At 46.4% G+C, this 16,491-nt stretch overlaps 1 protein-coding gene across 1 annotated transcript in view; it reads left to right on the forward strand.

The window, feature by feature from the left end:
- The window catches only part of LOC126204177 (uncharacterized), a 388,056-nt gene that overhangs the window by 362,828 nt on the left and 8,737 nt on the right, over nt 1-16,491 (forward strand). Inside the window, exon 10 of the mRNA XM_049938582.1 lies at nt 5,384-5,590. Within this exon, the coding sequence (XP_049794539.1) occupies nt 5,384-5,590 (207 nt within the window). The remainder of the gene's footprint in view (nt 1-5,383; nt 5,591-16,491) is intronic.

Raw genomic sequence — 16,491 nt, forward strand, 5'->3', positions numbered from 1 at the left:
TTAAGGTCGCTCTGAGTGCTATGCCTAGATATTTTACGGGAGACGCTGTCTCCAGCTGTTTGTCATCAATAGTGTAGTTGTACAGTAGTGGGTTTCTTTTCCTATGTATGCGCAATATGTTACATTTATTTACTTTCAAGGTCAACTGCCAGAGTCTGCACCATTCATCAATTCTCTGCAGGTCGTTCTGCAAATTCTTACTATCTTCTGGCGTTACTACTTTGGTATAAACAACTGCATCATCTGCGAATAGCCTTAAAGAGCATCCGACGCTGCCTACTAGATCATTTATATATATTGTGAACAGCAACGGTCCTATCACACTTCCCTATGGTACTCCAGATATTACCTTTACATCTGTCAATTTAGTTCCGTTAAGAACGGTTGCATCACGCGTGCAGAAGTAATAGTAATAATAACAGTTAATAAGAAACAAAATAATAAGATCAATAATAAGTACATAACGTTCAACTAAAGAAGCGAGCCGGCCGGAGTGGCCGAGCGGTTCTAGGCGCTACAGTCTGGAACCGCGTGACCGCTACGGTCGCAGGTTCGAATCCTGCCTTGGGCATGGATGTGTGTAATCTCCTTAGGTTAGTTAGGTTTAAGTAGTTCTAAGTTCTAGGGGACTGATGACCTCAGCAGTTAAGTCCCATAGTGCTCAGAGCCATTTGAACCATTTTTAAAGAAGCGAACGCAGACTGCCAAAGAAGATTGCTACAAACTCCGAAAAGTCCTTTTACATGTCAGGAAAATGTTCTCTCATATAACAGTTTCACGCGTAAGCAGTTAAAACAATTGTTGTCAGTAAAATTTGAAGGCTCTCTTTCTTCACCCACACGAGGTCAACAATACAGTCACTCACAGATAAGCTTTCCCTGTGCTCCGTAGCCCTGGTGATACACTTAATTATTGTTTACGCACGTTCTATTGGACGACAGCATACAGCGCGAACTAAGTGTGGATTTTGGTTCATACTTTATAATGCTTAGTATCGATCTGAGTGTCTGACATCTGGACGTTTGGGTGTTACCACACGGACCAGCATTCGGCGAGCAGCACAGCCATAACAGAAGCCGTCCTCAGCGCGGAATGCAGAGAGCACCTCTGTAGCAGCGATAGGGTTAATAATCTGCTGCCTTCATGTTCATGATATTTTTATATGGGAATGGAAAGGATGCCAATATTCATAAAATTGAAAAAAAAAACCACGATAATTTCGCATTATTTTTTAGTTAACGCATGGTGTGTCGTGGGGCGATCACTCTGTTTTTAAAATAATTGAAAAGCCACGATCGCTTCAATCGTTTATTAGATGACCGGTTTCAGCACTCTGAAGGTGCGAACATCGTATCTATGAAGGTATAACATAACAGGTTTGAGGGAGGGCTTACATGAGTTAACTATATACACTCCTGGAAATGGAAAAAAGAACACATTGACACCGGTGTGTCAGACCCACCATACTTGCTCCGGACACTGCGAGAGGGCTGTACAAGCAATGATCACACGCACGGCACAGCGGACACACCAGGAACCGCGGTGTTGGCCGTCGAATGGCGCTAGCTGCGCAGCATTTGTGCACCGCCGCCGTCAGTGTCAGCCAGTTTGCCGTGGCATACGGAGCTCCATCGCAGTCTTTAACACTGGTAGCATGCCGCGACAGCGTGGACGTGAACCGTATGTGCAGTTGACGGACTTTGAGCGAGGGCGTATAGTGGGCATGCGGGAGGCCGGGTGGACGTACCGCCGAATTGCTCAACACGTGGGGCGTGAGGTCTCCACAGTACATCGATGTTGTCGCCAGTGGTCGGCGGAAGGTGCACGTGCCCGTCGACCTGGGACCGGACCTCAGCGACGTACGGATGCACGCCAAGACCGTAGGATCCTACGCAGTGCCGTAGGGGACCGCACCGCCACTTCCCAGCAAATTAGGGACACTGTTGCTCCTGGGGTATCGGCGAGGACCATTCGCAACCGTCTCCATGAAGCTGGGCTACGGTCCCGCACACCGTTAGGCCGTCTTCCGCTCACGCCCCAACATCGTGCAGCCCGCCTCCAGTGGTGTCGCGACAGGCGTGAATGGTGCCAATGATGGTCGTATGCGTGTTTGGCGCCGTGCAGGTGAGCGCCACAATCAGGACTGCATACGACCGAGGCACACAGGGCCAACACCCGGCATCATGGTGTGGGGAGCGATCTCCTACACTGGCCGTACACCACTGGTGATCGTCGAGGGGACACTGAATAGTGCACGGTACATCCAAAGCGTCATCGAACCCATCGTTCTACCATTCCTAGACCGGCAAGGGAACTTGCTGTTCCAACAGGACAATGCACGTCCGCATGTATCCCGTGCCACCCAACGTGCTCTAGAAGGTGTAAGTCAACTACCCTGGCCAGCAAGATCTCCGGATCTGTCCCCCATTGAGCATGTTTGGGACTGGATGAAGCGTCGTCTCACGCGGTCTGCACGTCCAGCACGAACGCTGGTCCAACTGAGGCGCCAGGTGGAAATGGCATGGCAAGCCGTTCCACAGGACTACATCCAGCATCTCTACGATCGTCTCCATGGGAGAATAGCAGCCTGCATTGCTGCGAAAGGTGGATATACACTGTACTAGTGCCGACATTGTGCATGCTCTGTTGCCTGTGTCTATGTGCCTGTGGTTCTGTCAGTGTGATCATGTGATGTATCTGACCCCAGGAATGTGTCAATAAAGTTTCCCTGTTCCTGGGACAATGAATTCACGGTGTTCTTATTTCAATTTCCAGGAGTGTACATTAGAATTATTACAGAACCACATATCTGAAACGTGGATTAACATTTATAAAACCATATGGACATCATGGTCTATGAGGCAGACCACCTGATAAAATCATTGTCACAACCAATAAAAAATAATAAAATACTGCTCTCACGGTCGTTCTTTCCATAAAATATGAAACTGAAGTCACCAGATGAAACTACCACTGCTCGCCTAACACCGGTCGGCATCATGACTGCCCTATTCCGCGCGGGCTTACCTGCTGTGGTTCTAGTGGTTCACAACCGGCCACCAGATAGTACTGTCCAAGCAGCGCATATACAGTCACACGGTATAACCACTCACTAATAGTAAAACACAACTTTACTATAACTGCTTCTCACATACCCATGCAAAGCCCACAGTTGCGTATACATTTCCTGTACATGCTACAATCACTATAAAGTACGTCAATTACAAAATAAAAGCATCTGAGGCACAGACATTATCCATTAGCGCCTTACAAAACTACATATTATAATTTACCTTTATTCATATATGGACGTCAGGAATATGCACACAGACAGCTGTTCATAACACGACTTAGATATAATGTGACGAGCGATTAAAACCTGTATGCTGGGCTTTACCTGTCTAGGCACTATGGTCTTAGGTATTGTAAGCGCTAAAAAAGAACATATTCACTTGCTATAAAGTCTCTCACCATCTATATTTGGATAGGGTGGATAGCAACGTGCGGCTGTTTGCTGATGATGCTGTGGTGTACGGGAAGGTGTCGTCGTTGAGTGGCTGTAGGAGGATACAAGATGACTTGGACAGGATTTGTGATTGGTGTAAAGAATGGCAGCTAACTCTAAATATAGATAAACGTAAATTAATGCAGATGAATAGAAAAAGAATCCTGTAATGTTTGAATACTCCATTAGTAGTGTAGCGCTTGACACAGTCACTTCGATTAAATATTTGGGCGTAACATTGCAGAGCGATATGAAGTGGGACAAGCATGTAATGGCAGTCGTGGGGACGGCGGATAGTCGTCTTCGGTTCATTGGTTGAATTTTGGGAAGATGTGGTTTATCTGTAAAGGAGACCACTTATAAAACACTAATACGACCTATTCTTGAGTACTGCTCGAACGTTTGGGATCCCTATCAGGTCGGATTAAGGGAGGACACAGAAGCAATTCAGAGGCGGGCTGCTAGATTCGTTACTGGTAGATTTGATCATCACGCGAGTGTTACGGAAATGCTTCAGGAACTCGGGTGGGAGTCTCTGGAGGAAAGGAGACGTTCTTTTCGTGAATCGCTACTGAGGAAATTTAGAGAACCAGCATTTGAGGCTGACTGCAGTACAGTTTTACTGCCGCTAACTTACATTTCGCGGAAATACCACAAAGATAAGATAAGAGAGATTAGGGCTCGTACAGAGGCATATAGGCAGTCATTTTTCCCTCGTTCTACTTGGGAGTGGAACAGGAAGAGAAGATGCTAGTTGTGGTACGAGGTACCCTCCGCCACGCACCGTATGGTGGATTGCGGAGTATGTATGTATATGTAGATGTAGTTATACATTCGTTATGAGCAAGGTACGAATCAACTACGAAAACCTGCATAGGCACATGTAATTAAGGAACGCCAGGTCAGAAGCAAACCGAAGGGCACAAGAACAGGAGGGAAAATGACATGCGGACCAAGATGCACAGTGTCTCCACGTACGCTCCCATCGGCATGACACTCGTTTCGTCCATGGGCCTCACCGAATGGAGAATAATGACAAACTATATTACTATGATACCAAAACCTGAACGCTTGGGGGTTTTGGTACCTTCAGAGTGCTGAAACCGGTCATCTAATAAACTATTGAAGCGATCGTGGCTTGTCAATTAATTTAAATTTCGCATTATGTTTGTAGAAACCGTCGATTTCGGGTTGTTTGTCGTGTTAGCGTTTACACGAAATTTTCAGGTCCCCACTTACGACTAATTTGGATTTGTTGCAGCACTGGCCTCGAAGCATCAAGTGTGTTGGTGTGGTTCGTCTCTGCGCTGCAGCAGGAATCTCAAAACCGGACTATAACTCTAGTACCTCCCGCCGCGAAAGTCGAACACGCGCCAGAACAAATGGACGTGGCCAGCCCATAGAGGGCTCCACGCCCGCGGCGGCTCTTCCACCGCTAAACCCGTGCAGACAGCGGCCAATAGCCGCTCCCTCCGGTTTCGTATATAGGGACCCGCTCTGCCCTAGTCCAGTCAGTCTGGTACTCGCTCTGGATTGCGTCTCTATCTCAGCGGTACTGCGTTCTGGTCGTTGCTCGTTGTTGACATTTGCCTGGCTCTGGTTCCGAGTGGATTTACTATTGGTGTTTGGTGTTGTGGTTTCTACAAGCCTCCGTTGTTTATCTCTTCCTTGTTGGGTCGGTCGTTGTCGGTTGTCGTTGGTCTGTCGTCTGACTCGTCCTTGTGTTTACCTGGTGGTGCGTGCTCCACAGTCGGCGGCTTCCCCGCCTGGCGGCTCCGATCCCGCAGCCCAAGGCATTCCCGTGGTTGGTTTCGGCTACTACAATAACGCGCCCTCAACGTCTGCTCCCGTGCTGATGGCGGGTGGGGTGTGTTGCAGGCCGGGGAGATCGGCGGCTCGCGGACACTGCTGCTGGTGGCGTACAAGGACACAGTACACCTCTGGCTGAGGGAGCGCACCGGCGGCTTCTGGCCCGTCGAGCTCAAGTGGCAGGGCGCCGCCTACAAGTGGTTCCGCTCCTTCAGCTCACCGCTCTACCACTTCAGCATCATGGGACACCCCTGGGTCATTCCCAATCCCAGGGATGTGAGTACACTAGCCGCCATGTGGTGCGAATCTAGTCTTTTTTTTTTCTTTCTTTATTGTTATTTTTATACCTGATACAGGTATGCCAGCAGCGGCATATTACGCCCCTCTTCAGCCACAGATAAGACTAATGATACGAAACAAGACAAAGGCAGAACAGAGATGGTGGATATGCAAACGTAGACATACAAAATTAAAACACACGGAGCAGTTCACGGGCGCAGTGTCCAAAATAAAAACGTTCAGAAACGTGGACACTCACAGAGACGACAGAGGTGAAACACGCGAACGTTGGAACACTAACGATGGAACACTGGAACACGAACACGACGGCACACACATACACTAGGCGGTGATCTCTGGCGCTCGAAAGTTCACTAGATGTGTACGAGTCTGGGGACCTGCCATAAAGGGAGGAAAGGTGGGGGAGGAGAGAGAGGGGAGGGTGTAGATGCCAGTGGCAGGAGAGATGGACGGGGACGAAAGAAGGTAGGGGGGGCAGGGGAAGCCTGGGGGGAGGAGGGGGGAGGAATGGAGGAGGGAGAGAAGGGAGAGAGGGTGCCCTCAGGAAAAAACACACGGTGCAGTAGAGGAGGATCAAAGTTGGTAGGAGGGGTAGATGGAGGGGAGTTGGTGGAAGCCACCTTGGGTGAGGCTATGCAGAGTGGAGAAATGGAGAGCAGGTGGGATGTGGGAATGCATGCGTGGCAGCAGGCAGGGGTGGGAGAGGATGGGAGAGAGAAGCTGGTTAGGGGGATCAAGTTTGCGGGAGGTGTAGAGGTTCCGTATCTGTTCGAGGAAAAGGAGGAGGTGCGGGAACGGAATAAGGTCATATAGGATCCGTGTGGGGGAGGGGAGACGGATGCGATAGGCGAGGCAGAGCGCATGGCGTTCTAGGATTTGTAGCAGGGGCGGAGATCCAGGCGGGATGAGCGTAGCAGAGGATAGGGCGGATAAGGGATTTATAGGTGTGAAGGATGGTGGATGGGTCCAGACCCCATGTGTGGCCAGAAAGGAGCTTGAGGAGATGGAGTCAGGAGCATGCCTTGGCTTGGATTGTCCGGAGATTGGGGGTCCAGGAGAGGCGACGGTTAAGGGTGACGCCAAGGTACTTAAGGGTGGGGGTGAGGGCAATAGGACGGCCATAAATGGTGAGATAGTAGTCGAGGAGACGGAAGGAAGGGGTGGTTTTGCCTACAATGATCGCCTGGGTCTTGGGAATCTGGTCCACTGGCTTGTCATGTGTTCCTAGGAGACCCCGAGGAACTCTCGGGGACGCGATGGTATGAACAAGGTTCACACATGCAATGAAAGTGTCGCCACAGCTAGTCGCATACTGCTACTACACTAAAGTGGCATGTTTCAACGCCTAGTGGAGTAACTTAAGATATCCAACTTCTGTCATGCCACAAAAATCTCAACTTGGTTTACTTTCTTATACCACTTTCCTTCCAGCATTGCTCCCTGGTAGCTGTTGTGGAGTAATTTCTGCAGTACTCCATTCAACTTCAGTGTGTTTTCATTTTAGTGCCGAAAGATACTGGAAGGTATCAGATAGATTATATAATGGTAAGACAGAGATTCAGGAACCAGGTTTTAAATTGTAAGACATTTCCAGGGACAGATGTGGACTCTGACCACAATCTATTGGTTATGAAATGTAGATTAAAACTGAAGAAATTGCAAAAAGGTTGGAAATTGAGGAGATGGGACCTGGATAAACTGAAAGAACCAGAGGATGTAGAGAGCCTCAGGGAGAGCATTAGAGAACGATTGACAAGAATGGGGGAAAGAAATACAGTAGAAGAAGAAAGGGTACCTTTGAGAGATCAAATAGTGAAGGTAGCAGAGGATCAAGTAGGTAAAAAGACGAGGGCTAATAGAAATCCTTGGGTAAAAGAAGAGATTTTGAATTTAATTGATGAAAGGAGAAAATACACAAATGCAGTAAATGAAGCAGACAAAAAGGAATACAAACGTCTCAAAAATGAGATCGACAGGAAGTGCAAAATGGCTAAGCAGGGATGGCTAGAGGACAAATGTAAGGATGTAGAGGCTTGTCTCACTAGGGGTAAGATAGATACTGCCTACAGGAAAATTAAAGAGACCTTTGGAGAGAAGAGAACCACTTGTATGAATATCAAGAGCTCAGATGACAACCCAGTTCTGAGCAAAGAAGGGAAAGCAGAAAGGTGGAAGGAGTATATAGAGGGTCTATACAAGGGCGATGTACTTGAGGACAATATTATGGAAATGGAAGAGGATGTAGATGAAGATGAAATGGGAGATATGATACTGTGTGAAGAGTTTGACAGAGCACTAAAAGATCTAAGTCGAAACAAGGCCACAGGGGTAGACAAAATCCCATTAGAACTACTGACGGCCTTGGGAGAGCCAGTCCTGACAAGACGCTGCCATCTGGTGAGCAAGATGTGTGAAACAGGCGAAATGCCCTCAGACTTCAAGAAGAATACAATAATTCCAATCCCAAAGAAAGCAGGTGTTGACAGATGTGAAAATTACCGGACTATCAGTTTAATAAGCCACAGTTGCAAAATACTAACATGAATTCTTAACAGACGAATGGAAAAAATGGAAGAAGCCGACCTCAGGGAAGATCAATTTCGATTCCACAGAAATGTTGGAACACGTGAGGCAATACTGACCGTACGACTTATCTTAAAGAATAGATTAAGGAAAGTCAAACCTACGTTTCTAGCACTTGTAGACTTAGAGAAAGCTTTTGAATGGAATACTCTCTTTCAAATTCTGAAGGTGTCAGGGGTAGCATACAGGGAGCGAAAGGCTATTTACAATTTGTACAGAAACCAGATGGCAGTTATAAGAGTCGATGTGCATGAAAGTTTAGCAGTGGTTGCGAAGGGAGTGAGACAGGGTTGCAGCCTCTCCCCGATGTTATTCAATCTGTATATTGAGCAAGCAGTAAAGGAAACAAAAGAAAAATTCGGAGTAGGTATTAAAATCTATGGAGAAGAAATAAAAACTTTGAGGTTCGCCGATCACATTGTAATTCTGTCAGAAACAGCAAAGGATTTGAAAGAGCAGTTGAACGGAATGGACAGTGTCTTAAAAGGAGGATATAAGATGAACATCAACAAAAGCAAAACGAGGATAATGGAATGTAGTCGAATTAAGTCGGGTGATGCTGAGGGAATTAGATTAGGAAATGAGACACTTAAGGTAGTAAAGGAGTTTGGCTATTTGGGGAGCAAAATAACTGATGATGGTCGGAGTATAGAGGATATAAAATGTAGACTGGCAATGGCAAGAAAAGCGTTTCTGAAGAGGAGAAATTTGTTAACATCGAGTATAGATTTAAGTGTCAGGAAGTCGTTTCTGAAAGAATTTGTATGGAGTGTAGCCATGTATGGAAGTGAAACATGGACGATAAATAGTTTGGACAAGAAGAGAATAGAAGCTTTCGAAATGTGGTGCTACAGAAGAATGCTGAAGATTAGATGGGTAGATCACATAACTAATGAGGAGGTACTGAATAGAATTGGGGAGAAGAGGAGCTTATGGCACAACTTGACAAGAAGAAGGGACCGGTTGGTAGGACAGGTTCTGAGGTATCAAGGGATCACAAATTTAACATTGGAGGGCAGCGTGGAGAGTAAAAATCGTAGAGGGAGACCGAGGGATGAGTGCACTAAACAGATTCAGAAGGATGTAGGTTGCAGTAGGTACGGGGAGATGAAAAAGCTTGCACAGGATAGAGTAGCATGGAGAGCTGCATCAAACCAGTCTCTGGACTGAAGACCACAACAACAACAACCGAAAAAAGTCAAAACTGTGGTTGGCAGGTATACTATCGCAGCTTTGGGAACCTTAAAAAAAAGAAAAAAAAAAGAAACATGACAAACGTACGTAATTTTCTGTCGCATTTCGAGTGTGCGTGCGCGTGTGTCTGTGGGTGGGTGTGGCGTGTGTGTATGTGGGTGGGTGTGGGGTGTGTGTATGTGGGTGTGCGCACAGTATTTGCAAACTAATAATACAGGTCTATCCCAAATTCTTGAAAGATATTTGGATGAATAAATAAATAAACCTAATATGTAACCAGAAAGCGAACACTATAAACTTCGTGACCGAGCTCGGTAGCTCAGTGGTTAGCACACTGGACTCGTATTCTGGAGGGCGACGGTTCAAACCCGCGTTAAGCCACCCTGAATTATGTTTTCTGTGATTCCCCTAAATCGCTTCAGGCAAATCCTGGGATGCTTCCTTAGAAAGGGCACGGCCGACTTCCTTCCCCGTTCTTCCCTAATCTCGTGGGACAGATGACCTCGCTGCTCCGTCCCCTCCCCCCCAAATATACCAACAGGGATTCTGCAAGTGCCTATGGATATCTACTATGCTCCCGTTTGCCACCGTGAGAAACTCAACGGCAGCTCTCTGCTTGGAACGCACTACTGTTACAAACGCCGTCTTCAGCGCTACGTGTAGCGCTGCCATCTATCAGAACTTCATGAAACTACAGGGGCTGAAGCAGGAATACTCCTCGGTGTCCCACAACAAACTCCGCATTATTTCAACCGATACTGGCCGTGGGAAAAAGTGTTGCATTAGTTATCGAACGCTTCTCTTACATACCCGCCGACGGTATGTGCGCGTACGAAGTTACCTTGATACACGACCGTGTCTTCTATGTGATTCACCGTTTTGGTGATGCAGGTACATTGCATAGGCCGTTCTGGATGCCCCTCCTTGTACATTAGATAATCAGAACGTATCACTGATTCATTAATTTGCTAGTCGTCCAATATATGAGTTCCTGAAGAGTCGGAATCCTTTTCCCTTTCGATAAAGCCGCATCCGTTTGTTTCGATTCATTTGATACAGATGTCATCTTACATATCAGCACTAGAAGTCCATTATCTTACGCTTCAAATTTTCAAATATGATGTTGAAAAGTTTTTATCGGAGTTTTTGATTACAGCAAAAAGAGCGATATCCGTGGCAGATTTTGCTTCTTGTAGGAGACATTATGTATATATTCATGCAAGATGCCTACCATTTCAAAAATATCTCGAATTTTAATGCGACAATTTACTGTAACGATACCACGAGTTGCTTAGATTATTTGTCCAGAGAAATCACCATGTGGTGTCCGGAATGCGCCAGACACGGTCGCCCGGCTACGGTTACTTCTATTTATCCGTTGACACGAGTAAACAGCGTTTTAGAACAGAATGGGAGCACTTTTTCAGTTTCAATTAGTATCTGCGCCGTAATGCCCATTTTTAAACAAAATGATTTACGATTGTTCGTCAGCAATCAACGATTACATATAGTATGTATAGCGTTGATATTTTAACTTCGATCAACGAAAAACAACAGGATAAATCGTTGCAAGATTGACGCTTATCAACAGTTAGGCCGCTTAACAAAATTTCCCCCTATTTCGCAGAAACATTCCAGATTTATGAGACTATCGTCATACGTCTCGAACACTTTGTCAACCATTTGCGTACGTCCCATTCAGTTGATCACCGCCGCTAATAACGAAACCGGTTTTCCATCAAAGTAAATTAGATGTAGACCGTTCGCGCTGAGAGTGTGGCCGTTGTAGTTACGGAATGGTACCTGCCGGCGATGTTTCTGACCTGAATACCAGGACCAACCGCAAATAACCTTCTGAGTTACGTAACTGCTGCCGTGATTGCAACGTGGGAATTTTGCGGCACGCGAGAAAGCTTTTCTGAGATACGTCGCGGGGTGGAACACTCAAGAACCAATCGAGCGTGAGAGATTTTTATCCCGAGATAAGGAATCAAGTAACATGTACGTACCTTTCTTATGTAATTAAGTTTGTCCTTTTGTTTACTCAATCGTAATTTTCATTAGGAGGAATGATGCATCTAAAAAGGTCAAGTGGAGATAAGAGTTCAGGTAAATAATGAAGACTTTTCGATGTAAGAAAAATTGAAAAATTACAGTACTGGTCATTTAAATTGCTACACCAAGAAAAAATGCAGATGTTAAACGGGTATTAATTGGACAAATATATTATGCTAGAACTGACATGTGATTACATTTTCATGCAATTTGGGTGCATAGATCTTGAGAAATCAGTACCCAGAAACACCTCTGGCCGTAATAACGGCCTTCATACGCCTGGGCATTGAGTCAAACAGAGCTTGGCTGGCGTGTACAGGTACAGCTGCCCATGCAAAAGGTTCAAATGGCTCTGAGCACTATGGGACTTAACATCTATGGTCATCAGTCCCCTAGAACTTAGAATTATTTAAACTTAACCAACCAAAGGACATCACACAACACCCAGTCATCACAAGGCAGAGAAAATCACTGACCACGCCGGGAATCGAACCCGGGAACCCGGGCGCGGGAAGCTGCCCATTCAGCTTTAACACGATACCATAGTTCATCAAGAGTAGTGCCTGGCGTATTGTGACGAGCCAGTTGCTCGTCCACCATTGACCAGACGTTTTCAATTGGTGAGAGATCTGGAGAATGTGCTGGCCAGGGCCGCAGTCGAACATTTTCTGTATCCAGAAAGGTCCGTACAGGACCTGCAAGATGCGGTCGTGCATTATCCTGCTGAAATATAGGGTTTCGCAGGGATCGAATGAAGGGTAGAGTCACGGGTCGTAACACATCTGAAATGTAACGTCCACTGTTAAAAGTGTCGTCAATGCGAACGAGAGGTGACGAGACGTGTAAGCAATGGCACCCCATACCATCACGCCGGGTCATTCGCCAGTATAGCGATGACGAATACGCACTTCCAATGTGCGTTCACCGCGATGTCGCCAAAAACGGATGCGACCATCATGACGTTGTAATCAGAATCTGGATTCATCCGAAAAAATGACGTTTTGCCATTCTTGCACCCAGTTTCGTCGTTGAGTACACCATCGCAGGCGCTCCTGTCTATGACGCAGCGTCAAGAGTAACGGAGCCACGGTCTCCGAGCTGCTAGTCCATGCTGCTGCAAACGTCGTCGAACTGTTCGTGCAGATGGTTGTTGTCTTGCAGACATTCGCATCTGTTGACTCAGGGATCGACACGTGGCTGCACGATCCGTTACAGCCATGCGTATAAGATGCCTGTCATCTCGACTGCTAGTGATACGAGGCCGTTGGGGTCCATCACGGCGTTCCGTATTACCCTGCTAAACCCACCGATTCCATATTCTACTAACAGTCATTGGATCTCGATCAACGCGAGCAGCAATGTCGCGATACGATAAACCGCAGTCGCGATAGGCTACAATCCGACCTTTATCAAAGTCGGAAACGTGATGGTACGCATTTCTCCTCCTTACACGAGGCATCACAACAACGTTTCACCAGGCAACGCCTGTCAACTGCTGTTTGTGTCTGAGAAAACGCTTGGAAACTTTCCTCATGTCAGCAAGTTGTAGGTGTCGCCACCGGCGCCAACCTTGTGTGAATGCTCTGAAAAGCTAATCGTTTACATATCACAGATCTTCTTCCTGTTGGTTAGATTTCGCGTCTGTAGCACGTCATCTTTGTGGTGTAGCAATTTTAATGGCTAGTAGTGTAAATGCAGATGCCGGCCAAGTGTGCAATTTTCCGTGCTGTATTTAACTGCGAACGGCAGTTGTGCGTTGTCCTCAATGCGTCGCTCGCGTCAATTGTGGTCGGAATAGTGTTGTGTGTTGTGAGTGCATTATGTCGGTGGTCAGAGCATTCGAAAGTGGAAAATTGCTGGTGCTCGTGTGGTGGTTACTGCCGTAACCACGGTAGCCGAAATGTCTGGTGTTTGAAGAGGCACCGTATCGAAGATCTACACCGCATACAGGGAAAGTGGAAAAGCGTCACAAGGCGGACGAAAGTGCGTGCCAAGTAGTTGTGACGGACCGTCATTGAAGGGTGTTGTGACGAAGAATAAGAGGACGACAGCTGCAAAAAGTGAATGTCGCAGTCGCTAACCCTGTCACCGTCAAACCAACACGAAGGGACCTCCATAACCAGGGATGTGCAGCGCCAGCTGGAATTCCGTAACCATTAATCAGTGGTGCAAAACGTGATTTCGAAGCCATAAAACCTGAACAATGGAGCAGTGGAGGAATGTCATCTGTGGGATGAGTGTTGTTGGACGCTGATTCCAACTTCGGGCCTAGTTTACTTAACTAGAGTGAAACGGTGATGATTTGGTCAGCCATATCGTGGTATTCCTTGGCCTCATGGTTACTCTGCAAGGTCACATTACTGCCAATGATTATGTGACCGTTTACGGGTGATGAGGTCCATCCAATGACACAACGTTTCTTCCCCAATGATGATGCTGTGATCGTAGATGATTGGGCCCCTCTTCACACAGCACAGGATTTTTTTTTGTGAAGACGAGGATGAACTGTCGCATTTTCTCTAGCCACCATAGTCACCAGGTCGCAATGTTATTGAGCCTTCGGAGAGAAGGGAGCGTGATCGCTACCCACCTTCATCATCGATACCTCAACTTGCCAACATATTGCTGGAACAATGGTATGAGATTCCAATAAAACATCTATACTTGCAAATTATGAGACGACTGGGAGCTGTTTTGAATATCAACGGTTTTCCTACACAGCATTATGCATGGCGATGTGCTGTGTTTTTGGTGTTTCCATATTCTTGTCCACCGCCTGTACTAATCAAACTTTCCTAATATAAAAAAAGCAGTGAACACACTAATTTGGTGTGGATCCCCGTAGTCTTATTTTTAAAATTAGGAAACCTTTCATATAAGCACAATGTTGGATAATCTGTAACCGTATTACTGGTTTCAACCGCTGTGGCAAATCTTCAGATCTACACTGTGATCAAAAGTATCCGGACACACCCAGAAACATATGTTTACCGTATTAGGGGCATTGCGCTGCCACCTACTGGCAGATACTCCGTTTCAACGACTTCAGCAGTCATTAGACATCGTGAGAGAGTAGAATGGGGCGCTCCGTTGTACTCACGGGCTTCGAACGTGGTCAGGTGACTGGGTGTCACTTGTGTCATACGTCTGTACGCGAGATTTCCACACTCCTAAACATCCCTAGGTCCTCTGTTTCCGATGTGATAGTGAAGTGCAAAAGTGAAGGGACACGAACAGCACAAAAACGTTCAGGTCGAACTCGTGTGTTGACTGACAGAGACCGCCGACAGTTGAAGAGGGTCGGCAATGTGTAATAGGCATATATCTATCCAGACCATCACACAGGAGTTCCAAAATGCATCAGGATCCACTGCAGGTACTGTGACAGTTAAAAAAATCTGTGTGAAATCTTATGGGACTTAACCGCTAAGGTCATCAGTCCCTAAGCTTACACACTACTTAACCTAAATTATCCTAAGGACAAACACACACACCCATGCCCGAGGGAGCACTCGAACCTCCGCCGGGACCATGTGACAGTTAGGCAGCAGGTGAGAAAACTTGGATTTCTTGGTCGAGCGGCTGCTCATAAGCCTCACATCACGCTGGTAAATGCCAAACGACGCCCCGCTTGGTGCAAGCAGCGTAAACATTGGACGATTGAACGGTGGAAAAACGTTGTGTGGAGTGATGCATCACGGTACACAATGTGGCGATCTGATGGCAGGGTGGGAGTGTGACGAATGCCCGCTGAACGTCATGTGCCAGCGTGTGTAGTGCCAAAAGTAAAATTCGGAGGCGGTGGTGTTATGGTGTGGTCGTGTTTTTCATGGATGGGGCTTGCACCCCTTGTTGTGTTCCGTGGCACTATCACAGCACAGGCCTGTATTGATGTTTTAAGCACCTTCTTGTTTCCCACTGTTGAAGAGCAATTAAGGGATGGCGATTGCATCTTTCAACACGATCAAGGACCTGTTCATAATGCACGGCCTGTAGCGGAGTGGTTACACGACAATAACATCCATGTAATGGACTGGCCTGCACGGAGTCCTGACCTGAATGCTATAGAACACCTTTGGGATGTTTTGGAACGCTGATTTCGGGCCAGACCTCACCGACCGACATCCATACCGCTCCTCAGTGCAGCATTCCATGAAGAATGGGCTGCCATTCCCCAAGAAACCTTTCAGCACCCGATTCAACGTATGCCTGCGAGAGTGGGAGCTGTCATCAAGGCTAAGGGTGGACCAACACCATATTGAATTCCAGCATTACCAATGGAGGGCTGCGCGAACTTGTAAGTAATTTTCAGCCAGGTGTCCGGATACTTTTGATCACATAGTGTATGATAAAAAAAGGTAAATGCAACAGCAATAAATAGAGTCGGTCAAACGTCATCTACATAAAAGTTACAAGAACTTCTCCTTGCCGAGACTTTTTCAGGCTACTTATGATACTCTCATGAATGTGCTACCATTCCCATTAAGTTTCTCTGCATTCGTTTAATGCTCTCGTTTGGTATCCACCAGATAAGAATATGATATACTTCAGTTCGTCTTATTGTATCATAAAAATATATATTTTGTTAAAGGTCTGTAGTTTCTCGGGATCTTACAGTGCTCTGCCGCTTCCTTCAGCTCAAGTACACGTGTGAGCGTTTCATTTCATACCCCCGTCCTCTGATAGCGCCTGGTGTTTATAAGACACGGATTATTGCAGACATGAGTCATCAATCCTGCAGATAGTTAATGGAGTACAATACATTTCATTTTATTCAGTTTAGGAAAGCGAACACTGCTTGGTTTAGTACAAATTATTTTCAAAATTCTACTGAATACTACTGCAGTATGCTTCGTTGTATATTACCGAGTCGTCTGCGAAAAGTTTGGGACTGCAATTTAAATAGCCACCAATTATTGCAAAACTATTAAATTAATACAGGACGTAGAGAGCATTGAAGCGGGTAGTTTTCAGTACTCTTGTTGTCTGCTCATGATGTACTCGTGAGAGAAAGTCTTATACAAAATGCGAATTCTCTCCTCTCC

Source organism: Schistocerca nitens, chromosome 9 (assembly GCF_023898315.1).
Source record: "Schistocerca nitens isolate TAMUIC-IGC-003100 chromosome 9, iqSchNite1.1, whole genome shotgun sequence".
NCBI classification, from domain to species: Eukaryota; Metazoa; Arthropoda; class Insecta; order Orthoptera; family Acrididae; genus Schistocerca; species Schistocerca nitens.